The following is a 25,839-nucleotide window of genomic DNA, read 5'->3' as shown; positions in this document are numbered from 1 at the left end:
GGGGGGGGGGGGTGTACATTTTGTGTTGTGTTTGTTCACAGAATGTTTAAATCCTTACACGACCCCAAAAGCAGCAGCGTCACATTTCGTGTCCTAATCAAACTCAAAAGATCAGCGGGGGGGGGGGGGCAAAGACGATCGCTGACGTGAATTGCTGACGCGGAGATTTTTCAAGGGTGTTCCTGTGTGCTGCCTCGATGTCGTGATACGCAGCCAAACATCACATCGTGAGATTAGGTCATAAAGCCTCAGTGTCACTGCTCAGACTTCTTAGGGAACCTCCTCAGACACCGTCCACATATTTTATAGCTCATTTCAAACACCCCTCTTAGCGCATGGCTTATCTGATTATGTAAAAACATGCACTTTTCTTTTTAAAATTCTTTCCCTGACTGCCGTTGGCAAATGTATACCGTCGTTCAGGGGTGAAGAAACACTGCGCAGTGCATCCTAAATTCAAAGCGATCGGGTCATGCGTTACTCGCAGGGGAATGGAAGCTCTGTGTGTTATATCACATGTCGCCACATCCTTAACCAGTTAGACCATCAAAAGTTTTGGCGAGCCCTCGAAGCTCAGCGTGGCCTTTGATTGGCCGTCGATTCTGTCTTTGGATTCCCCTTTTAACTTGGCCTTTCTTGCTGAGAAGGCAAACACATGGGGGACACATCCGCCTCCACATAGGCAAAAATTGTTGCGCATCTGTGTTTTCCCAACTTCCTACTTCAGTCAAATACCACAATCCCAGCAGGGCGAGCTCGTCATGGGAATCGAGAGCGAGTAGCAAAGCGCCAACTCCGCAATCGCCTCGGAGGTTCTTTGTCCATCGCCCCGGCCTTACCCGCGTCGCGCCACTCCGAAGTTGATTCCCATGCCCGAGTCTCTTTGACATCCCTTGTTGGATTTCAGTCATTGGCAATCACGTGTATCGTTGGATTGTGTTCACGTGGCGAACTGTGCAATTCTCTGGCCCTGGAGCTTCACAAAAAGCTGCGTCTTCAAGAACTCTTGTTCAGAGTTCAACTACATTCTTTGCCAGCGTCTCGGCACCTCTGATCTAATCGTGTCCGTAGCTATCGGCCCGTCAGCCTTGCGCTTCGCCTTCTTAGCGCTCTCTGTCCGACCCCTCGTCTTTGTACCATGAGCCAGACCCTGACAGGTCTCGAAACGCCAAACGCCACAGCTTTTATCCTTGTCCAAAAATGCAGGTATGCTGCAAAGACTCCTTTTGAGGTGTGTTTGCATTTGGCACGGTCCACCCCAAGCCCCGCCCATCTGTAAAAGCATGCGGATCCTGTATGCTTACTGGATCAGACAAGTTAAAAGGGAACCAGTTTCCCGAGGCCGAAGAACCTTTTAATTGCTTGTTTTCTTACAATGTTTTTCTTGTTCTCATGTAAAATATCAAAATAACAGTGTCAGGAAACCGTAACCCCCTTCTTGATCTGTGTGTAACCGTATTAAAGAGCTGTGGCCGGCGTGTCGTTTATTTAATTTTTTAAAATTTAATTGCTTGAAAAAACTGCCCTCTCAGCAGTATTCCGCTCAGCTACTGTGACACGATGTATCGCACATGGCATGTGAGCACGCGTGGCAATTATAGTTGTGACTTGTGCATCGAAGGGCACTGAGCTGTCACTGAAGGGATTGTTTCTAACAAGCCAAGACCCCTGAGCCGTTGATTTAATATGGTAAATTACTCCAGAGGTATTTGTCACCTGAGGACGATTAAAGGGAATTAGGATTCAGAGTTGAGTTTTAGGGGTGAACTGTGTCAACGGTTCAGCCAGGCAGAATAAATTCAGTGGCCACTAATTACAAAGAAGCTGCAGACTACACTTGCGTCTGTCAAGCCCCCCCCAAAACACACACACATGACAAAAAAGCAAAAGCTAAACAGGCCCTTGTTTTTAGAAATGAATTCTATTGAATTATTTTCTTTTCTTTTCAATCTGCTTTGGAGCTCCTCATAAATCACAGTCGTCATAATATTGTTTATTTTACCAAGCCCGTGTACAGTACACAAGTCTGCAGAGATGATTTGTTGAAATAGCTCCAATGAAATCACCTCTGGGAATGCGAGCTCAGTCATTAATTTACATTTTGGGAACAATGCGCTCCTTAAGCAGTTGGACCTTGCTTGAGCAGTTGTGCAAAGACGAACGATGAGATCACTTTTTTTTTGTTTCCAAATTAAGTAATCCATATGGCACACATTGATTTCACGAGCCACCTCTAGACACCCCATTCACTTTTGAGACGTAGCAGAAATCCAAACCAATGGTCAGTTGATTGCTGAGGCCTTTAATCAGATGCGATAACCCCGCCAAACTGCCAGATAAATTACAGCTGATCTGCTTTTTGAATTTGACGAACCGAATTGCCGCGGAACTCCTGCCAAAGCTGCACAGTAGCCATCAGACTGAACTTTGGAGAGCGCTGTGACTCTCCAAACGTACTGGTAGACCTTCGAGCGGCCCCGTGTTTGAAGAATATTTTAGTTCCCACCCGCTCACAAAATCAAAAGACTCAGCGGTTGCTAAACGACTGCAAACACACGCGGCGTGGCCGCTAATGACCCCCCCCCCCCCAAAAAAAAGTGAGCAGGTATATTTGTGACACGGTCGGACAGTCCTGACCGCCGTGATGGCTTTAAGAGCCAAAAGTCTTTCTGCGTATCACTTACTTCATCCAGCCACTCGCAAGGGACACTGAGGTCGGCCTGGATTACACTCAGGGTCTCCTGCATATTCATTTCATATCAGAGAGATAATACGCAAACGCCGAGGAAAAGGAGAGCGAGATCACCCACAATGAGCTCATCACGCGCATGACTCGAAAGAAGCAGTAAATGATATTTACTCATTGCGTTGTGGCATCAGGTTCACCGTCGGTCAGGAATTGGTTACGGTGTCATTGACCTGACAGAGATATCACGATGTGTCATCAGCGTATTGATTGTCAAGAAAAAAAAACTGCAGTCCAAGCTATCATCAATATGTTGTCCCACTACAACTTTGTGTCCCGTCATGTGAAAATCAGCGCCTTCTAAATTTGACGCACGACAAAGAAGCCAAATTGGAACGATGATGTATTCGAATTCACTTCACAGCGCCTGTGAGCTATACGAAGAGGTGACGTGAGTCGCGTTTCAATCACAAGACCGAGTTATCGCGCACCGTGCTGCACAAAGTTCAAAATATGGACAACGTCAACATTAAAGAACGGGATGAGTTAATGAGTTGGAATGGGGCAGAAGATCCGGTTATTGCTCGACTCGTCTGGCTCTGAGATGGGAACAAATGGAGCCTCGGCAAGTAATTAAGAGACACCCAAGCCTCGCGAGGATGTGCCAGGCAAATGGGAGAGAGGGGGCAGAAAGGGAAAAAGGGATTGAGAATGCAACCCGATTGTGTTTCATGGAGGGATTTGGTCGCTGAGGCACTGGTCTTGCGGTCTGTCCTAAGGCCATACTTTAGGCTCTTGTTACAACACCTGCCTTCCAGCCCTTCCCCCTTTAGCGCGAGTTATCATATCGAGGCTACCGCACGACGGGGCTCTCCAAGCGCAAAACGGTTTGGGCAGGGAAACAAGTGGGGAAAAAGACTGTTTGAATAGATCCGAGCGCATCGTGACCGCTTTAAATGATGTCATGGCCGTGTTTATGATGGTGTGAAACGGGTGACGCTGGCCTCGTTTGGAGCTGATGTGATTGCTCTGATGGAGCTGTTTATTGGATCATCGTTAGGTCATTGCCTTTGTAAGGTTGTTGGGAGTCATGCCATAACGGGCATTGTCTGGCTCATTTAAAAGCTGATTATGTTTTGTGTCCCTCATGCCCGTTTGTTCTGGTCAAGCACATGAAATGCACGTTTTGACAAATGTAAATTGTGACTGCATTTCACAACAACAAGCTGAAGATGTTTTCTGTATTCGGCAGAGAAAGTATTTATAGCAGGAAATGTCGTTCGAATACTTGGTCGACTTTCTCACCCTCCCTTAGTGCCTCTTGTGTCTCCCAACAGAGTTATGGGCTGTTTATCTGTGTGCATACTCAGGCCGCTATACAAACACGCGCATACTCGGGCTCCACACTGGACAATCATATGAGATATACATAAATCTGTAGTCCCCCGGAAGCGACAGGACTACGTCGGATTTGGACTCCTGTTCATAGAGGTTTATTATTAGCGGCGGCAAGTGTCAGCTGGTCTTTTTCAAACCTATTGCCTTGTAACGTCAACTCTAGCGTCATCCTTTTAGATACAATACGAGTTTTTGAGGCTTGGACCAATCTTTCATACTGCCTTGTTGACTGTGCCATGTTGGGCCCCCATATCATCAAGATCAGGGGTGTCAAACTCATTTTTGTCCCGGGCCACATTGTAGTTACGGTTTCCCGCGGAGGGCCGTATGAATTTTGCGGAAACCATATAAATGTTTGTTGTTGTTTGTTTGTTTATTGAACATAAAACATATATACAGTAATAATTTGACAGAAAATAAGGTAGATAAAAAAAAGTAAAAAGAAAGAAATCAATCTTCATTCAACACAGTTATGTTCAAGGGAGTAGGAAGAAGTAAAAAACTTATCTAGTCCTACCCCGTTATGTGATTATATCTAATAAATCATTTTTATATCAATCAGAAAAGAAAAAAGTAAGAAGAAAGAAGTCTCCATTAAGGCTCATACTTTACCCTTAACCGTGATATTTTTACAACTTTTGGTTTGTATCGGGATTATATACTTCCCACGTGACTTGACTTCCACACCCTGACACTCTTGTGTCAATTTTCTCTTGTATTCATAATGGATATTTATATACCTTTCTCTATTTATCAACTTAGTTCTGATTTATCATTATATTTAATGTTTTGAATTTATCATTTTAACTCTGATTGATGTAGGTTGTTTGTACTATTTTTTTGAATTTGTTTTTGAACTCAGCAAGCGATTTACTCATTTTCAGGTCCGTTTCGAGATTATTCCACAGATTAACACCTTTGATAGATACACTTCTTTGCTTGATGTTTGTTCTTGTTTTGAGTTTTTTGAATAAGTTGGTACCTCTTAAATCATAGCTGCTTTCTCGAATTTCGAAAAACTTCTGAATGTTTTGGCAGAGCAGGTTATTGTGTGCTTTGTACATTAATTGGGCGGTTTTAAAGTCAACCAGGTCATAAAATTCCATCGTATTTAATTTGATAAATAGTGGATTTGTGGGTTCCGTATATTTTGATCTATTAATAATTTGAATTGCTTTTTTTTGTAGGTTGAGAATAGGGAGTGTGTTTGTTTTGCAGGCATTTCCCCATATTTCCACACAGTAGGTCATATATGGTAATAATAATGAAGTGTATAATGTGTACAAAGATCTCTTATTTAGCACTCCCTACGGTTTTGGCTATTTTTCTTTTTACGTTATCGATATGTGGCTTCCAACATAGTTTTGAGTCTATTACTAATCCGAGAAACTTGGTTTCATACGCTCTTTCTATCTCAATTGAGTTTACCATAATTTTAGCTTGGTGTTTGATTGGTCTTGTGCCAAAAACAATTAACTTCGATTTTTTCAGGTTAAGTGACAATTTATTTCTGTCGAACCAGTTTTTTAATTTGTTTAATTCGTTTTCTACGGTTGTCAGGAGCTGTTTCAGATTTATTCCAGAACAGTAGAAAGTTGTATCATCAGCAAATAGGACACATTTAAATTGTTTTGAGACCTTGCAGATATCATTTATATATAAGATGAATAGTTTTGGACCAAGCACTGACCCCTGAGGAACTCCGTGAGTGATTTTCAGTTGATTCGTTTTTTTATTGTTGAGTTGCACGTACTGATATCTGTTTTCTAAATAACTTTTTATCCATTTATAAGCTACACCTCTAATGCCATATCTTTCTAGTTTTTTCAATAATATACTGTGATCTATTGTGTCAAAAGCTTTTTTTAGATCTAGATAAATGTTTAATCACCTCCACATATTACATACACGGCGCACAACAAATTGACGGATGACTAGTTTTAAAATCAGAAATCAAGAATAATGACTGTTATTGTGGGTTACATATGACAATTTGTAATTTTTGGTTCAGACTTTAGCGAGCATCATGGAACTTGACATGCTTGATTTGCTTTCGCGGGCCACATAAAATGATGTGGCGGGCCAGATCTGGCCCCCGGGCCTTGACTTTGACACCTATGATCAAGATCCTACAGGATCTGGCTGTCAGGGTCTTCGTGTCCATCTCATTTTTACTTGTGGAATACACCACAAGGAAAACGCAGTTCTTGTAAGCTTCAGTGAGCCTAAAAATTAAAATGAACTATGGTTGCAAATGGGATGCAAAAATCCACTAGCTACTTCTAAATGAATACGTGCTACGAGTCTGGAATTTCCTACTGGATCAATGACCCCAACCTCAATTCAAAGTAAAGCCCCGAATTATTTGTTTGCAGTTTGTAACACGGAGCAGGAAAACTGCTGAACCGAGTGGCGAGTTACAGATGTCGTTGTCTTCTTTTCTCTCCCAGATGTGGATCTCTTGGTCTGCAAGCACCAAGGTCCATCTTGCTGCACCCGCAAGATGGAGGAAAGCTACCAGTTCGCAGTGAGGAGAGAAACCCTCCACAACATTTACTTATACAGTTATGAGCTGAAGCACCTGATCGCTCGCCACTCGGATGCCTTCCAGGGTAAGTACAAAGACTACAAATCTGGCTTTGGGTTGTCCTGGATGGATTTAAGTGGACATGGTTTTGAAGTACATGTTTGGTGAGCTCGTCATGATTTATCAAGTACATTCTCTTCTTGCTTCTGGTGCTTGATTGATGTTCTGCTCAAATTCTGGCCTCCTCATTGAAAGTCTTTTGATCTTAGCGCACTACCTGTTTTTTTGTTTTTTTTTCCTATTGCTGAACTCTTACTTAAAATGATTTAGAGGAAGGAAAAGCTTTCAATTTTGATTAGCTGACGCATCGATGAGTCTGCTTTCCTCGGCTGCATCAACGTTTACATTTTTTTTCGTCCAAGATCCTCAGGAACATTTTTTTTTCTCAGTGCCCATCTGACCACAGCACGATAGCAGTGCGGTCTCAATTTGGACATTTCCTCCCTAAAAGCAGCGCAATCCCACACTGTTCGAGAGACGCATTTATATTTTTGAATTCTGTGTGTTATAGTTCGAGTATTATCGAAAGCTTACAATTACGCTGAGAAGACAATAGACTGCTTAGACACAGGCCATGTTTTACCCCATGATGAATGAGCGGATGCCACTTATGTTGCTCACAACTATGGGAAAAACAGAATGGAATTTGTCAAAACTAACATTGCAGTCATGGAAATGAATACTTTTCACTTTGTTGGAATTATAGTGCCGTCAAACACGTTCTCGAGGAGGTCACGCAGCGCTGGGGTCGGGCCTCTTCTCGGTTTCGCCGCACTATCCATCCATCCATTTTCCGAACCGCTTCATCCTCACTAGGGTCGCGGGGGGTGCTGGAGCCTATCCCAGCCATCTTCGGGCAGTAGGCGGGGGACACCCTGAACCAGTTGCCAGCCAATCGCAGGGCACACAGAGACGAACAACCATGCACGCGCACACTCACACCTAGGGACAATTTAGAGTGTTCAATTAGCCTGCCATGCATGTTTTTGGAACGTGGGAGGAAACCGGAGCACCCGGAGAAAACCCACGCAGGCCCGGGGAGAACATGCAAACTCCACACAGGGAGGCCGGAGCTGGAATTGAACCCGGAACCTCTGCACTGTGAAGCCGACGTGCTAACCACTGGACTACCGGGCCGCCTTCGCCGCACTAATACATGCAAAAATGTCTGAATGTGTTTCTGGTATTTGCCCTTTTCATCATCATTAAGCTCCTTCACGTCTTACCTCATGTCTGGGGCCCGTCTGGCTGAATGAAGATCGAGTGCTTCACACAAAGGCCAAAATGGAAAAATAACAATGTGCTATCAACAGATACAAGCGGGGGGGGGGGGATAATCGGAATGAAAAAGATGACATCACGAGTCATCCACTTGCAAAGCCTTCGAACGACAGTCTTTGCTGCCTGTGTGTGCTTCAAGTGGAACGTAGCACATGACTCGTGTACATATGAACGGACAGCAATTTGATTTTAGCTGATACCATCTAAACTCAGAAAGGTGGAAAAGTCTTAGGTTGTTGCTCTGTTAGTGTTGACCTCATTGCCTCTCGTGTAACATACCATGACAGTGCAGTTTCTACAAGGTTCTGTGAAAAACTGAAATCAGTTTTTTCCTCTTTAATATCATGCGATTTATATTGTTCCGAGTCTCGCTGAGGGGTGAGATGAGAAATGCTGTGCATGGCTGCCTGAATGTGTGTTTTCATTGGCTTGCCCTTGTTTGGACAGTGCAAAAGGCCCTACTGTGCTTTGTCATGAGTGGGAGTTGTCATGTCACGACCCTACAAACACACAGCACATTTATAAATGCTTTGGGTCTTTGTTCCCCAACAGCATATTCAGAAAGCTCAACCCTACACAGAACCTATAATCTTGATATCAGCTCATCACAAATGCCTGTCGGGTGGTTCCATGTTTTTAAGTTCCAACCCCCCCGCACCCCCTTAAAATCCACTATAACAATAACCACATGCTTTTTTTTTTTTTTTTTATAAATCCTTTTCAACTTCCCTGAAACACATGCACAGACACGCCCAGGCTAGCTCCTCTGGTCTCCTCCATCCCCTTCATGTAAACAAACACGCCTTCCTCATCCACTTTCAGGAGAAGAAATGACTTAACTGTCATGTTCTGGTGATGGAGGAAAGGTGTCAAACACGAAGCAAAGTGTGAGCCAGGCAGGCTTAGAGTTTCCATCATGGGCTTTGCCTTGTCAACCCAGCGTAGACAATCGCTACCGGAGTAATCTGACAGCCTGGACACATTTTCATTGATCTTCATGCGGGTTGAAACACTTTGGTTTACTTGTTGAAGACATTATACAGGTTCATCATGCTAGCCTAAAACAACAATTTTTGGTGAAGCAAACCAGAGATCTCCAGTGTTGGGTTAGCACATGCTAATGCTAAAGACAAATTGAGGATTCATTTTTTTTTCTTTCTGGACATGCACATGGCAAATATTACACTGTGGAAACTGTGGGAATCTCCCTCAGGATTAATAAAGTCTCCATTTTTCCATCCATCCACCTCTCCAAATGATCCAGCTTGCTTTAAAGGTTTCTCAGTGTCATATTCTTTCAAGACACTGGTCAAAATGCAGTAAAATTCATTGTCTAAACTGCACTCAAATAACTTGTAAAGTGAAGTCAAAGATTTGTTTTTAAACACATTATACATGCTCGAAGATAATTGCTGGAAACTAATTTGTGGAGATACAGCATTCAACTAGTTTTGTTCATTCCAGCCTTCTTAACTTTTGGGCCATTGTTCAAAGACATGAGGAAGAAAACCCCACTATGGAAGAATTTGAGCGGCTATGGAAGAATTTGAGCGGATTCGACTCAGTGGTTATCCGTCTCAATCGTGACATGCATTTGGTTCACTAGCTACAGCATGTCAACACCAACATTTTTTTTCTCTTTGGACACTCTAATGGCGTGGCTGCTTAGCAGTGCATCGTTTTCTGCTGTGAGTATGCGCACGTCAGATAGGGAAAGGCAGACGGGCCAGGAGGGGAGGGCAGAAAAAAAAACAACGTGACAGCCAGTATGCAGAGCTCCGGGCTGTCATGGCTGCTTTAGAGTGCCTTGTTGTTGCAGCATGAAGAAGCCCCGTTACAACCCGGCCAGATATATTCCAGCCACAGGCTGGTTGTACCTGATTTGCCTGGAAGTTTGTCCCTCCTGTCTCGCCATCATTTCCCACCCTCTCATACGCGCTCTCTGTGTCAATGTCTGCATATATTTTTCTTTGCAGATGTTTTGACCGGCCGTGCTATTGCTCTAGAGGCTGATGCTTGGACACAGGAGGACGGTGCGCCGCACAATGATCTCATGCTCAAATTAGGGAGGATATCCGGAATGCATCCCTACACGTCTCATTTAATCACTCAGGGCGGGGAGGAAACGTGTTTATGGACCTAATAGAGGAACGAATACATTGCGTATCTCAGGGTGAATGTGCTCGTGTCCCAGTCGTGTTTGTGTTGGAGCTACGCCTCTATGGTCTCCTGAGTGGACATGACACAAAGTGGGGGAAGGCTGAAGTCGAGGAGGTGGAGTCTTAAAAGACTTGTGGAGTCATAAAGTCACACGTCAACCGTCGCTAATTACCTCTGCTTTTCATCTGCTTCTCTCACCTAATATAGATGTGTGACAACCCCCTCAGAAGCAGGCTGAAGAGAGGGGAAGGAGACAAACCTCTTCTACACAGACATGTTTGGCGCTTTGGTGTGTGGCTTTCAAAGCAAAACTAAAGCACCCCCCCGCCCCTTCACACACGCATATGATACGTAGAAATACAATGGTGCGTCAACACATGTAGACAGACAGCATCATAAAATCACAGGCATATATTCTTTATCCTCTGCGATAAATGACTAATATTATTATTAGTTAGTTTGTGTCTGATGACTGTGATGTGACAAAAAAAAAACTGATCCCAAAAATGTCACTGGGTTTTATGCAATGGATCATTGGCGTTTCCATTCATTTCAATATGGAAAGATGATTGGACACGCAAGCATTTTGATTTACGAGCGTGGTCACAGCACTAATTGAACCAAGGCACCAGTGGAAGAGAAAAACAAACAAATAAACACAAATTGAAGCGGGACCAAACATCAAAGGCAAAAACCGCTAGTACCACAACAAAATATGCCTCGGGTCAAGCTTTTGCCATCTTCTTGTAGCACGAAAGAGAATGTTAGAATAGATGAGAAGGCGAGGCTCCTCGGATTGAGAGAATCTGTAAAAAAGTGGGAGGGAATAGCTTTCAACGCAATAGGGCAAGAGAAGGGTCAGGTGTTAAACTTGACACCCCCGATTCTAGCATTGAGGAATACCCCGACTTTCGTCCGCTCCTCCGATACGACACCTGAAAGTCGAACATTTCTGGGACGACTTTGTTCCCCCCCGCCATTTTTTTTTGTTGGCATCAGTTGCACAGAATACATTTTTTTGTTTCGACAGGTATTTTCAACGCATTGCTCTTCTTTTTTTTGTCCATCCGAGTTCCACTCCGAGTACGGACTGCTCTGTCAACAATGGGCTTCTTAACAAGAGTGGGCATCGTGCCAGCGGCGTTCTTCCTTGGCCTGCATGCTGCAAGGGACCCACATGTTGTCTGCCAAGCATGCACGCAACACAACGAAGCCATAAATGCATCAATCTTCAGCCATCTTCCTCCCCGCTAATATCTTTTTTTTTTTTCCCCCGTCCCTTTCATCGTTCTTCAGCTCCTCTCATTTGACTTTCATTGCCTAGATTAATGAGAGGTCTGCGTGGAGGAGACTCTTTGCAGACATTCCCAAAATCAATTCAAACTGTGAAGGGGGGAAAAAAAAGTGCCACTTTTATTGTGAGCCAACATCATCTTCTCTCTCCGGGAAAGATCTTCTTACACAGCCTTGCGAATTTGACACATTGTTCTTCCTCTTACCGCAGCACACGCATTTCACATCAACAAAGCTCTGAAACTCTTGCAATTATCACATCAAGACCGCAAGTTTGAAGTCCGAAGGTGTTTATTGGTCTTCAATTAGGGTCATAGAGAGTTGGACATTACCGGATCTCTGCTTGTCGGGCTGTTGGGATTTCTCCTCCATTGCTGCTGACTGGTCCAGATTGCCTATACACCCCCCCCCCCCCACCCCACCCCCGCCTCTTCCCTCTGTGTTCTGTCTGACACAGAAGGAGGAGGCTCATTTGTTAAGCTCTGAGATATGCAGTAGTTTTGCGTGTGTGACTACATAATCGTTCCCTTCTGGTTGGAATGCTCCAACAGCAAACTTTACTCGTTTGCGAAAGAAGCCAAAAACTTGTGAGAACTCATGTTGGACTTGAACAAACCGAGGTCTCGGTAAGGAGAATCCACTGAGGGAAGGAGGAGCTTGTATCTGTGTTGCAACTCATGGTGACTTTTCAGTCCGACGTTGGCTGGTTTCCATCCGTCTTTTCCCTTCTGGCTCACTTGGTCAGTCACCCACCCGTTCGACACCCATTCAAGTGCACTCACTTTGCATTTTACAGGCCATATCGGACACTCTTCTGCTCCCACCCTGTCTTCCTCCTCGACTTGGTGGCTCCTTGCACGCCATTAAGGAGTCCCCATGGTGGGCCTTTTGTCACTCAGCCTCCAGTCACTCCTCCATTGTGTCGCAAAGGAGGAAGTACAATTCATGAGAAAAGCGTAGACAGGGGGGAAAACAACATTTAGATTTGTCTCTTTGGGGCCTTACATAGTTTGTGTGAGGTACGAGTGATGATTATGACCACGCCACATTGTTGTGCCACGATGAAGCCCTGGTATTATTTTTCATTTCGAATCTGACTGCGGTTTTCCTTTACCAAAACAAGGCCTCGTACATTGCAATCAGTCGAACCCATGACGTTCAGTTTTCGATGATTCTTTTTGGTGGCCAAGCCACACATAATTGACCCTTTGTGACTGAGCCACACCTGCTCCAAACATTCTTGACTATCCCCTTTCACCTTGCAGTCGTTTCACACTCGTGCATTTGCGCCTCTATTTTGCGTTCATCATCTGCCAGTCAGAGTATTTCCCTTCTGCCTCTGTGTATCCGCAGGCAAATTTGACCTTAACGACCCTCTGTTTATCGCAAATGCCCGCATCAATTCTTTACGCCGTGCCATTTTGTAGAACAAAGGCTTGCCCTTGGCTAAAGCGGCAGTGGATCTTTCGGATTGCCCCCGTGTGTTGTCATACCTGATATGCATATTGTCGGCACATGGCGGCGGTCATTGCGTGTGACACGTGCTGCCCTTTAACACCGTATCAGAAGCGTCACCGTGATTTACACACCGATAAAGTACAGAGAAATGAGGGGTTACTGTAGACCCCCTGGCCTTCCTAATGCCTCAGACCAGGGGTGCTGTCTGTCAGTCTGTCAGCATTCTATCCCCATGCTGGCCCTCAGAATATAACCCCTTCATGGTATTAGGAATTTGACCCCCCCCCCCCCCCACCTCCCATGCCCTCCCCGGCTTTCTCTTCAGCCCGCTGTCTCCTCTCCCAGCGTCCTTCTCTCATCTGCTCATTCGCCGGCCTTCGGTCATGTTTCCGCTCTCTGGCCAGAGCGGATAGCAATGATCCTCTCTCAAATCTGCACCTCCGTCCCTCCTCCCGTTGCATTACAGCAGTGTACCCTGACACTGAATATGCCCCTGGCATCTATGCAGTTGTTTATCTTTGAGGGGGTTTTGATTACTATAATACTGATAGCGAGGTAAGAAATGATCCACAACCTTCTTGCCATCTTCCACCAAATTTCACTTCCTGTCTTGAGGAAACATCTCGAGTAAATAAAAATCTGGGGTTGTGTTCTTTTGGGGGGGGGGGGGGGGGGGGATATACATTTGTGATTTCATTTGTCAGTTCTCAAAGGAGGCATTTTTTTGGCTGGGCTGCACCTTTTACAGGTTACACAAACATGGGCAACATATCTGCATCTGACGTCAGACGACTGAGTCATGCTGCAGCTTTGGACTGTAGACGTCGTGCTTGGCTGCGCAAAATGACGATTCAACTGATTGATTCTTTGTCTTAATAATAGTTTATTAGCATGAAACTGTTTGCTGTAAGGTTGCAGGCCGACCGAGATTGCATGACATTGCAGCTCTCAGTTGAAACCTAAGAAGCGTTTTGCTGGGTGAGAGATGTTTCACTGTGCTGTATCTTTACTAATTAAAACAGGCCCGTGTAATCCACACACATGTCACTATGCTGCATATGTGTGTGGTGACCTGTATGAAACCAAAGCTGGCGACAGGATTAAGATGCTTTTTCCTGAGAAGATGCGAGGCGATGACCAATCGCGGCTGTTTGCCAAGTCAGGAATGACGCACAGCTCCACGGCATTAGATCGATGTCTCCAACCTCATTACCACATTGCCACACACCCGTAATCCTATGCACACACACACACACACGTTTTTTTTTTTTTTTAATGGAGGAGCATGTGATGAAAACCTTTGCTCACATTATACAATGGCAGCTCCAAGATGAAACTCGTTAAGGCTTGTACCATTTGGAGTTTGTTCAAAAATTTCAGAAAAAATATGTCAGGAGTGCTACACATGAATTCAGGCTATATTTGAGCATCCCCTCATTCAAGTCAGCAAAGGCCACTGCTGTTTGACTGTCTCTAAAAGATTTTCCTGAGCGATTTAAAAAAAATAAATAAATTAAAAAACATGGAGAAAATTGTACAAAAATCTTCAAGTCGTCAGGTACTTCTGCATTTTTCTTCTTCTGCTCGAATTTTTTCCTCTTCTTTGTATTTTCTGGCTCCCTTGTGGCACCATGCTGTCTCTCACAGGTCAGTCTTAGTTTTATGACAGACATCTGGTTTGAGAAAAGGTTTTCGGTGGCAATATCGTTATTTATACAGTTAGTTCTGACCAAGCAAATCATTCCTTTATGCCTGTATCTCACTGAGCGGCGAAGGTTTGCAAATACATAATCGTTTGCGACCTTGAAGGAACCCTCATGGAAAAAAATATTTTCTACCCGCGATATACAGTAACATCACTTGACCTTTTACCTTAACACGCCACTTTACAGGTATTGTAACGATTAATGTGGCCTATATCAACGCATATGGTTATTTAACATTAGTAGGGGTTGTCAGACAGTAACGAACACTAACGAGTGGACAGTTTTTGGGTCATTTTGCATTTTGCTCCCCGTGCAGTATAGACTAAATGACATGCGAGTTGACGTGAAGGAGGCTAATCGTCCAACTTGTTCTATGAAAGTGAAACAGTAAAACAAAAGTTTTATTTTATTTTTTTCAAAATCAGTGTTGATGCTGATGCTTTGCAAGTTAGCATCAGACGCACGGTTAGCTTCACGGCTAGTGCCACTGTTTACTGCTATTTGTGTTGGAAGAGCCAAATTATTGATTCATTAGCCACCAAATTTTAATTTGTTGTTTCTCGTGACTTGAAATCCATAAGTAGCTCTTGTAGAACTGATGTATGAAGCAATATCAGGAGTATGTCACATTGCTTAAGTGTGTGGTGTGCTATTGGTCATTTGGAATACACCACATGTGTATGTGTAAAATCACTGTGTGCATACATTTTATATTGAATTGTCATGAAGTACCACATCAGCATCAAGGGATAAACTATGCTTGTTTTGTTCTGTGTTGCTTCTCTTAAGCAATGTTTGCGGTTGTTCCTACTAGTTGTTTTCCTTTTTTTTTTTTTGGTGTCTGCTTTTGTTTTCTTTATAGGGCCTTCAATCAGGAGAATTGATTTGTTGATTCTGAGTGGTGTTGTGTTTTTTGTATGTTTTGACAAGAAGGAGCACGAGTTGAAGATTTAGACTGCTCTGTTAACACTTCACGTAAGCCTCTCGTAAGCTAGCCGTTAAACGCTAGCTGCCAAGTGGCTAGCTGCCATAGGCTTGTCACTTGTGATCAAAAGGTAGAGTGTTATGCGTGTGTAATGTTTGAAAGTTTACATTAGTGGTAAATGTAATAAAAAAACAATAATACAACAGTTTTTCTCCATTTAGTGTAACTTTTGTTTCGCTTGGCCCTTGAAGAGATTCAGATTGAAAAGAACATGTAAAGTCCAACAGCAGAATGCGGTGTCTCAGAAAGTTTGGTTTTCGGGTTCCAAGTTTCTGAATAAGAGATTTGCTAACTAATGATGATAGTTCTATCATGGAAACACTTAAATTTGAAACAGACACTAAAATAAAGAGCTGCCTCGCTTGCTCCGTTTTGCCCAATGACTAAAAATGAGTAATAGGGAATAAATTAAAAGGCCAAATGTGGTAATTGTTAAATAGTTACAGACTTTTTTTTCTAATCTTAAAGAACATTTAAAAAACAAATCATATCCACACCATATCAAGGTGAATTTCATCTCTGGTCAGTGATAATTTGTTATCACCTACCTCTTTGCATGCACGTTTTTTTTCTGTACACGTGTCACACGACACATATTTCATCTCTTCCAGCGCGTTATCTGAAAGCCAATATGGAAACTTGCACACTGGATGACTGACAGGATTCATTTTGGTGAAATGAATTCAGATGCTGGAGCCTGTGAAATAGTCCATTCTCTTCAGGGAATGCTATTCTTTACACAGTATAATCAGGCTGTGCGAGCCCTGTGTCAGTGCAGGCCTGTCTGGTGCCGCATGTCTGTGCTGGGTTTTGGCAACCACACTGAAGCCGTGGCTCCCTCACGCTCTAACAATACTGCTCAGTTCAACTCACACATGCTTACACTCATCTTTCACAATACTGAAATGCCTCAGAAGTCAGAGACCACTGTGTTGCAAAGCGTGGTAACACTATACTTCTGGCTTGAATCAGACATCTGCCATTTTATTTTTTATGTTTTACTTTGATATTATGGAGACAGACTCCCCATAATGACAGTTTAGCAGTGCCATACAGAATGTCAAGGGGAAGTTGCCTTTTATGATTAAAACTCTGCGTTGTCACCCGGTTGCCTGGTGAAAGGTTTCCAAAGCCATAAGTTCTCTTTTGGATACGCAGGCATCCTTCCTGTGAGGTTGTCCTGGAAAGTATGCAGCTCTGAAGCTGGTATTCTTGGGCTCTTCCTCACACTTTCAAATTAACTGCTTCGTACAAAACTTAAGAGCGGCTTCCTAATGGGAGAATGTGACACAGTAAGGATGCTCAGCCACAGCAGTGTGTGAGGTAAAAGCAGTATTCAGGCTCTGTGGTCGCAATTTGGGCCTTCAAAGCTGCCTTTTTTGGTTTCTTATGTTTTGTTCTCACTCTGTTCCCCAGTACTGTAAATTACGGAGAAACCCACAGCAGTTGTTTGATTTATCACAGTTGAGGCGCTGAGTCAGTATGAGCGTGGGAGAGCGCTTGATAAAGAACAGAGAAAAGCTGAAAATGATTTATCAAGAGATTCGGTGTTTCCTTTCAATGCGGAATATATTCGGAAAGGTGGACTTTTGTCATCTCCATAAACTGTGCACATTGGAAGAAACGGAAGCGCAAAGATGGGGATGTGCGCCGATCCCAGGGGCCAAATGAATCCAAACGGCTTTTCAAAATGTCCTCCTCCATGGTATTCGGTACAAATGTAGATGACTTTTTGTTCACTTTTTGTGGCGGTCCGTAAAGTTTGTTTGTAAAGTTGCTGATTAATGCTCATGTGAAAATAAAGTGACACTCTTTTCAGCAACGGGTTACATTTCTTTTTTCGTTTTGTTTTGTATTGGGACCCAAGCCAAATTCTTACAGACGGAATAACTACTGCAGCCAGAGAATAGGAGGTTAGAGCTCACCTCAAGGATACCCCTTTGGGGCTCATGAATACAGTCAAAGGGCTGATTGTTAACGGCCCTCATGCAAGTTTTTCAGGATGGAACATTCAAATTACTGTATGATAATCTGTCTGCAGGTTGCTCTGGATGGCTCATTGCAAAACATCAAGCTTTTGACATTTTTATGGTATTTACACAAAACGCCAACGCCACGATAAACCATGAAGCATATAGAAAGTCTTTATAATTTGTCCTGCATGGTAGACAAATGGGGGACACGGCCACCGTTAACAAAGTCCAAACATAGACCTTCATTGTTCCACTCGCATGTTGGGTTTCATGGTTTCACTTCATTGGGACTTCCAGGGATGCTGGAAGTGAGGCACAGTTGGCATTGCTTAGAGACAAACAAACAAACAAACAAAAAAAAAGGTCTCTTGAATTACGTCAAATGAAATTGTGTTCAACATTTTTTAAATTGTTTTTTTTTTTTCTGTGAAAAAAATTAAACAGACGGAGGCCATTTGTATTTACTAACTAATGCATGAATGGGGTGGGGAAGGGAGGGGGGTGAAGTAGTGCGGGTAACAGATGTGACTCATAACTTAAGCATATACTGCTTTCATATGGGATCCGAACCGATGAGCATTCACCCCACAGTGGTTCCGTCCGATGCAGCTGTCACTAATGTTCCCCTTTGTAATGACACGTGAGTCTGCTATGTACGGAAACATAAAGAGGTCAAATCATACTGCATGATCTCCGCCCACAATGTAATTTATACACTGGCTTGAGTTAAAGAATGTCCAACGAGGCTCCGTGCCAAAACTATCATTGGGGAAAGCGCGATGCCCCCACATGGTCTTATCAAAACAAAACACATTTTCATCTCTTAAATTGGTGAAGTGTTGAGGAAATTCATGACGATATTTGCAAGAAATAACTTGTCTGTGTTGTGGGAGTATAACTCTTAATCTTTTTTGTGGTAGCCGCATATAAACGTCACGTATTTCGGAGAGTTACACGTGCCCTTTACTGGCCAGCCGGGAGTTCCTATGTGTCAGACATATTAGTGCAGCTGTTGAGATTGACCGTTGTTATCTTTCTGTCTGCGCGGTGCGACACACACCCACACACACACCCACACCCACACACACACATACTGTACATGCACACACACAAAGGTGGGCAATTATTATTGTACAATTATCACAATTGAATATTTTGCTTAAGACCACCAAGTTACGCAAACCTTTGTGAAGACATAACAGGGGGCGCACTGGGGTACCACAGTTGCTACTCTTCCTTCATGTCCAGGCATGCTTTTAAGTTGACATCACATCCCAGAAGTGTAGCGTGTAGCATCCAAAGCCTGCGCACACAAACACTTTTGGACATTCAGTTCATCTACATGAACATGTTAGATGACGCGCTACGGTAGATTCAAGAGAAGAAAGATTAATTGGTAAAACCGACACCCCATGTTCACCAAAAATGTTTAATTCATTCAGGACCAGCTAATTTTAGACCAAGTCTGAAAAGACGTTTAAAAACGTTTTTGGGAGTGAATGACTTAAATGGGCAAGAGATTTATTTCCCTCTTTTCTTCACCAACAACCATGTGTGATTAATTGGGCCTACAAGAGGACCTTGAAACGTTTAATTGGACTTTGTACTGGCACCGTTGATTACTTTGCAGTGTTTTTTTCCCCCTCACCTATCAAGAAATCGAGAAAGAACTGAATGACTTTCTTGTTCAACTGTGTGTAAGGTTGTAGTCATTTCAGAGTGAAGAGAAGTTAATTGGCGACAGCTTGTTCACGGGTGAACAAACAACGTGCCCTCCATCCGGAAAATGACAATGCTTGGGTCAAGGGGTCATTGTTAGGCTCAGACTGTTTGTGCCAGTGGTAAAATCTGAAATGAAACGACAAGACTCTGCTATTTTAAGTCTGTATCCTTGTCTCACGTTGGTCTCCCTCCGTGGACTCGATAGGTCATTTCGTATTGGGGTGATGACATCATGAAAAAATGATATCGCCACCATATTAAAAGGAAAGTTGGCGCTGGTTGTGCAATGCTAAATACCGCTACATACAGTACAAGTGGCGCTTAGCTCTTTGGGGGCCAGGGTTTTGGATATAAGTTTGCACTTGGACATGTATGTCGATCATCTTTCTAAATGCCCTGCATTTCTCTTTTGCTTTCTTTTGTAGACATGTTCCAGTACCTGCTATCCTTCTCCCAAGGACACCTGAGTTCTCTGCTGGAAGGGACCTACACCCCACTTTCTCGTCAAGCTTTGCCCCACGGAAACAAACTCTTCTCCTCACTCTCCCTTTATCTCCGTGGGGCCAACGTCTCAGTGGAGACGACGGTCCACCATTTTTTTAATAACCTCTTCCCCCTCGTCTACACACGGCTCATCAATCCGGGCATTGTAAGCAGCATGGCGGCGGACACGGAAATGACGGATTGCCTCCGTATGATTCGGCAAGACGTCAACCCTTTCGGGCCGCATCCGGCCGTCATGGCCAAGGAGCTATCCGAGGCGATGAGCGTGGGCCGTCAATTGGGCCTGTTCCTCGAGGAAGGTCTGGAGGTGCTGAATGCCACCGAACACGTGAGCTTGACCAAAGACTGTCTTAAAGGCCTGGTGAAGATGGTGTACTGCTCCCATTGCAGAGGACTAACGCTCATCAAGCCCTGTGTGGGTTATTGTCTCAATGTGATGCGCGGCTGCTTGGCCAGTATATCTGAGCTCGATCAGCCTTGGAGGAGGTATACCAACTTGTTGGAACAGCTAACCCACGCCATGGTGGGCCACCACAGCCTGGAACTCGCATTGCTGGGAGTACGGGGCCACGTGAACGAGGCCTTGCTCCACGCACAACTTCACGGTCCACTCATCACAGCCACGGTGAGTACACGCGCGACAGACAAACTGATCGGCAACCTCATGGTTTGACATCTGCGCTTTGGCAATGGTTCATGTATTGATTGGAAGCGTAGTCAAGGCTGCTTGTGGCTTATGAGCTTTATTTTTTTTCTTCCACCGACGCAACAAAAAGCACCGCACACTCTATTAATGCTTGCACAGTGTTCAAATTATTTACAGAAAAATATTGTTTATACTGAAAAGAAAACGCAAAGACAGCTCCAAAGAACGGCTGACAGAGTTGAGGTTTAAGGGGGGAGATTTTCCAAACGAGCAAGGCGGCGAAAAGGCTAAGCTTTGTCGTTGTTAGCTTGTAGACTGCTGAAATGACTTGTAATGGAATAGAAAGGAGTGGGCTTTGTTTGCCTGATGCATGCCGTGCACTCTATGCAGTCATACTTGGATTGTGAGTTATTCCAAGTCTAAAAAGATCAATGGGAGTGTTCTTCTGGAGACAAAATTGTGCTATTGCTCAAAAATTTTCCTTGAATTCTCACATCCTGTTTTATTATTGTGCATTGAATCAACATACGGTCTCATTATACTTGTTCCAATCAATTTTGCAGTTCAACAAATTTCTGACATTTCAACCGAAGCTTCAACGAACACGAGTGCACATTTCACAGGCTTCTAGAGGAAGGTTCTCGCTAGTGATATCCAGTACATGTAGAACCACTTGAATTGTCCTGAATTCATGTAAGAACACGATAGGTCATCACACGTTAGAAACACTTAAAAAAAAGACAAAACAACACAATATTATATTTCCCGGATGTTCAGACAAAGGGTTTTTACCATAGAGCACAGGGGTCAAACTCAAGGCCCGGGGGCCAGATCTGGGCCGCCACATCATTTTATGTGGCCCGCGACAGCAAATCAAACATGGCAACTTCCATGATGCTTGTACCATGATGTACCAACATTTCAAATTTTCAAATGTTAAGAGAGACATTGTAAGCATTTTCTTGTTGCCAAACACATCATTACAGTAACTGAAACAATAGTTGAAGAAACTGTTATTTTTGACTTCTTTATATGATTTCAGTCATAATGGCCCTCCAAGGGAAATGGTAACGAAAATGAGGCCCACTGCGAAAATGGGTTTGTCACCCCTGCCATAGGGTGACTACCTAAAGAGAAACATTTGTTTTGTTTGTCTTGATGTGCGCGCAAATACGGTCCAAGTGGGTTGCCGAGCTGCAGTATGAAAGGGGTTTGAACCAGGCCGTATAAATTAGAACCAATCATCTGGAAAACGGCCTTGAGATTTGATGCCAGAGAAGAATGTGTTCCCAATCGAACACCGGTGGCTCCCATTTTCTCCGCTCTCATAATCAACCCCTCCTCCTTCCCGAATTGCAGTGTGCATTGCCAGTTCTTCCCTAAAATGACACGCCCTGTTCAGATTCTCCAATAATATCTTTTACATCTTGGCTACAGGAACCAGATCTGCAAAATAAACATATCTCCGCATCACAAGTCGCTAGAGAGCACTTGTGGAATAAGCTATTAGTGTCTTTCGTCATTTGCTCTTTTTGTAAATTTTTCTGTCATTTACAGTCAAGACATGTTTTGACTGTCAACAGTATTTATTTCTGAACTCGTTTGTTATGTTCACAACCGTTACGGATGAAGCCGACCCCGAGGAGGGGAAATGAACTGGCGTTTGATTCAAATGAAAGAAAGCGAGCTTCTGTTGTTCATGCAGCCTGAAAATATGACTGAATGTGCGCGCAGAGCTGTTGAGGCTGGATTGCCATGTGTTGTCGGTAACCAGTGGCCTTTCTTTAAATCCGAACGTTTTAATAAAACCTCTGGGACCTGTCAAGGAAAACTGTTAAGTCTCCAATGCCCGACTACTGTGTCAGCGTATCCACCTTCACCTCTACACCTCAGTGCACTCCCCTCCCAGGCAAACACACTTAACGGCCAATTTCTGATTATACTACGCACATTATCATGACCATCTGAACGCAAAGTAAATAAAGTGCAAATACCAGATTTGACCGACTGTTTACTTATGTAATGTATACGTTTTTCATGCGAACTTGGGCGCATAGAATACATTATTTATTTACTTTTTTTTTTTTTTGTTGCAGCGTCAGAATATGCCACCAACTTAAATGAATTATTGTGTGGTTTTCGATTGGGATGTTATCCCCAACCCCTTTTGCGGTCGCTCTCTCCCACTTAATGTGCCGCACTCAACACAGATTCCGCACTGTACTGTACGTTGCCCTACACTTGGACCACGAGACTGATATTGTACACGCACACTAGATCCAAGTATCAGGTTTTAAGAAAGCTTGGTAGAGGGGTGGAGAAGCCGCCCAGCCTTTGACGGTACTCGCAACGACTGAAAGGCAGTTATTGATAGCTACGCGGGGTAGCAGGACCATGAATTATTTTTTAACACATTCTTGCTTATGTTGAGATGGAGCATGTCTAGGGAAGTGGTTATGGATATTAAGGGGAGACTGTGGTTGGATTATGTTGAGTTGACACAAGTAGGAGAAACTGAGAGAACCTCGTGGAGAAGTCGCTACTTTGTGAAAATTGTGGCTACGGTACTCGGTGGTCTTCTCTGTTAATGTGACCGTCAAGATGCCGTTTATTTATTTTTTTTAAATATATAGGATCCTTTTTTCCAATGCATAGTACATTCTCTACCTGGCACGGCTGGACTTGGCTTTACTTGCCTTAATTTGGGGTGGTCGGTTTTCCACTACGAAATTAGCTGTCGCGGGAAACTGCTCAGGCGTCGCTCCCGCGAAGCAGCATTAAACGTATAAGTCGGAATGAGACATGCAAACAAGTAACAGCAACGCTGCAGGCAAACGAGGGATTTTCCCACGACTTCTATTTCAATAGTACATTCTGATCTAAACATGGGCCTGCGGTTTGAAATCGAAAGACGGACGATTACGGCAGCGTTTCAATTGGCGAAGCATAACCTCATCGCACTTCGACAGGCTAGTCATTGTCGGAGACGGCAAACAGCGCACTCTTAATTAACCTTGAATAATATTAATGGACAGTACGTGGAATGACTTCAAGTCTGCTGTGTTGCAAGAAAACAGTCTGATTGTTCTCATAAAAGTGAATGATCACCAGCTGGATCTGGTTCCCTGTAACGGGCTGCTACACCAGTCAAGTCGAGCACAGCGACGCTCTTGTACTTAATTTGTTAGGACCTTTGGTTCAGCTTTTGCCCTTGGTCTGCTGGCTATTGTAATGAGATTGCTTTCATTTGGGCAAAGACTGATGGCGGCAAGAAAATAAACTGCCGTGCAAAGTGGAGGTTAATAAAGGCCCGTCTGGAGCCGGACTAGACCGGAGGTTGACTGTAGCACCTTTTAGTGTCTTTGATTTAACCCCTTCATGCACCCTGTAACCTGATGACATGATAAGCTGTCCAGTGTAGTGACTGCTGTCCCTGAAAGGATTAAACTACCTGTAGCACTTTGAGATTTACTTGAAGTATAAAGTGCATTGCAAATCAAATGTATTGTGATGACATCTGTTTTGTGGATAAAGAACGGGGGACATCCTAGCCTAGCTCCGTTCAGTGCTGTACAATGGCCGATGTGGGATGTTTGAGAGAAGAATCACGTCTTCTTTATAATAGTTTTTTTTGTTTTTGCTTTATAGGTCTTTGGGACCCGTATTGAAACAATACCTAAAACATCAGTAAAAGTAGTGGGAAAATGGCCGTCAAAACAACCTCCAATTATTGTTGTGAACATTTTCGACGGTATTCAATATTTGATATTGAGGGGTCTTCTGATCAGGTTTTTATGCTGCCAATTCTAATAATGAGTGCGCTCAGCCATTACCGATTTTGATAGGATAACATGGTCAGCTGGAAATCTATCAATTTAGAACTGCGTACTAACAATTATTTTAACAATCGATTAACCTGTAAATTATTTATTTGAGTAATGGATGAATCAGATTGAACCCTTTCAGGGTTAGCGGTTACTACAGTGGACAACGTACCATGTTATGAGGTTACAGGGTGCATGAAAGGGTTAAAAAAAAACCAACAACAACAACATTCCATCCATAGCAGACCCAGACATTCTGCCCACAGTCCCCATGTTAGGAATACACCTCTGATCTGCATCCCCCCATCTGAACCGAGGCCAATCGAAATGAACTGAACCGCTTTGTGGAAATATGGATTTGCAGCCTTTGGACCATGCCGTCCTGACACATTCTTGCATCTCTCACCATCATTTATTGAAGGCTTGAGCGTTCACTTGGAAGAAGATGGCATCAATGGTCTGGATTAATGACAATTGACCATATAGTTGCGAGCCAAATATTGCATGCCTACCCCTTTTCTCTTGTTGGTTTTACCACAGCTTCTCATTAGAGCTCATGCGGGACTGATGGTGGCAGCCTGAGCCCTGAAATAATGGAAATAATGGCAAGGAGAAGTCGACTGCAACGTTACGGTTCCCCATGGTTTGACCTGAAGAAACTGCAAACCTTCTGCTTCATATAAAATGTATTTACTTTGGTTTGCTTTCCCTTTAACTGGCAGTGTTTAATGTACACGATGTAGTGGTGTTTATTTGGTTTGGGCAAACATCACTGAATGGCTGTTGGATCCCCGCGGACGCGATATTTGAGTTGCCGCAGCGGTAGCCGACACCAAATATTCCCCCGGCCAATCCATACTCATCTTTATAAGTTGTATGCGCCATTGGCATTCTGTCTAACCCTCAAGCCGACTGACTGACTCACTTACTTACTCAGCAGTCCATTAGCTAATGACAGTGGGTGCAGCCTCCACTCAGGCCGCCTCGCACATCTTTTTTTCGCCACTCTTCCTTTTTGCGCTCGGTGAGCGTAATATGCTGACAATATAAAGTAGCCTCCAACACCCACAAAAAAGAAACCCCCACATGTCTTCTTTATGGTTCCTAACCAAGCAATCGCCGCATGATTTAATGCCGAGCCATTACATTAGGAGCGGAACATAAGGCGGCGGTCCAGAGGACGTTGTTTCTCTCTGTGAAGCATCAATCAAAATGCTGAAATTATTTCATGCTAGAAATCATACACATTTTTGGCAGATATGTATTTAGCCATAAATTCAAGAGATTTGGTTTGAATACATGAGCCATGTTTCATGAAAACATTCTGAAAAACATGCGCAAACACTGAGAGCTACTGTATGTAGTACTCATATGTGGAGATACAGTATAGCGTTCAACCCTTAGAGATTTCCATGCACCAAGCCCACTCTGCGTAATAAGCGACAATGGTGAGTCGTATTTTTCATGCACTTTGTATTTGCCGTGCATCTTATTTTGATGGCACGATTCAACGTTACCATAGCGGCCAGATAGAACGTTCCTCATGTCATGATTCGTGTTTATTATTATGTTTTGAAAATACCACAGTTTTTAGGCAGGTCCTATAATAGTATACC

The 25,839-nt window shown here is 43.6% G+C and overlaps 1 protein-coding gene across 2 annotated transcripts in view; it reads left to right on the top strand.

Moving 5' to 3' along the window:
• gpc5c (glypican 5c) overlaps positions 1-25,839 on the top strand; it is an 84,761-nt gene that overhangs the window by 3,778 nt on the left and 55,144 nt on the right. For both annotated transcript variants that reach the window (XM_086130065.1, XM_086130064.1), the window contains exons 2-3: positions 6,535-6,696; positions 19,675-20,378. In XM_086130065.1, the coding sequence (XP_085986191.1) occupies positions 6,535-6,696; positions 19,675-20,378 (866 nt within the window). The remainder of the gene's footprint in view (positions 1-6,534; positions 6,697-19,674; positions 20,379-25,839) is intronic.

The sequence above is a fragment of the Hippocampus guttulatus genome, chromosome 14 (assembly GCF_054856545.1).
Source record: "Hippocampus guttulatus isolate MCC_2025c chromosome 14, RoL_Hgut_1.0, whole genome shotgun sequence".
NCBI lineage: Eukaryota > Metazoa > Chordata > Actinopteri > Syngnathiformes > Syngnathidae > Hippocampus > Hippocampus guttulatus.
Note: the sequence above shows the minus strand (reverse complement) of the source record. Positions and strands in the feature narration are given on the sequence as shown.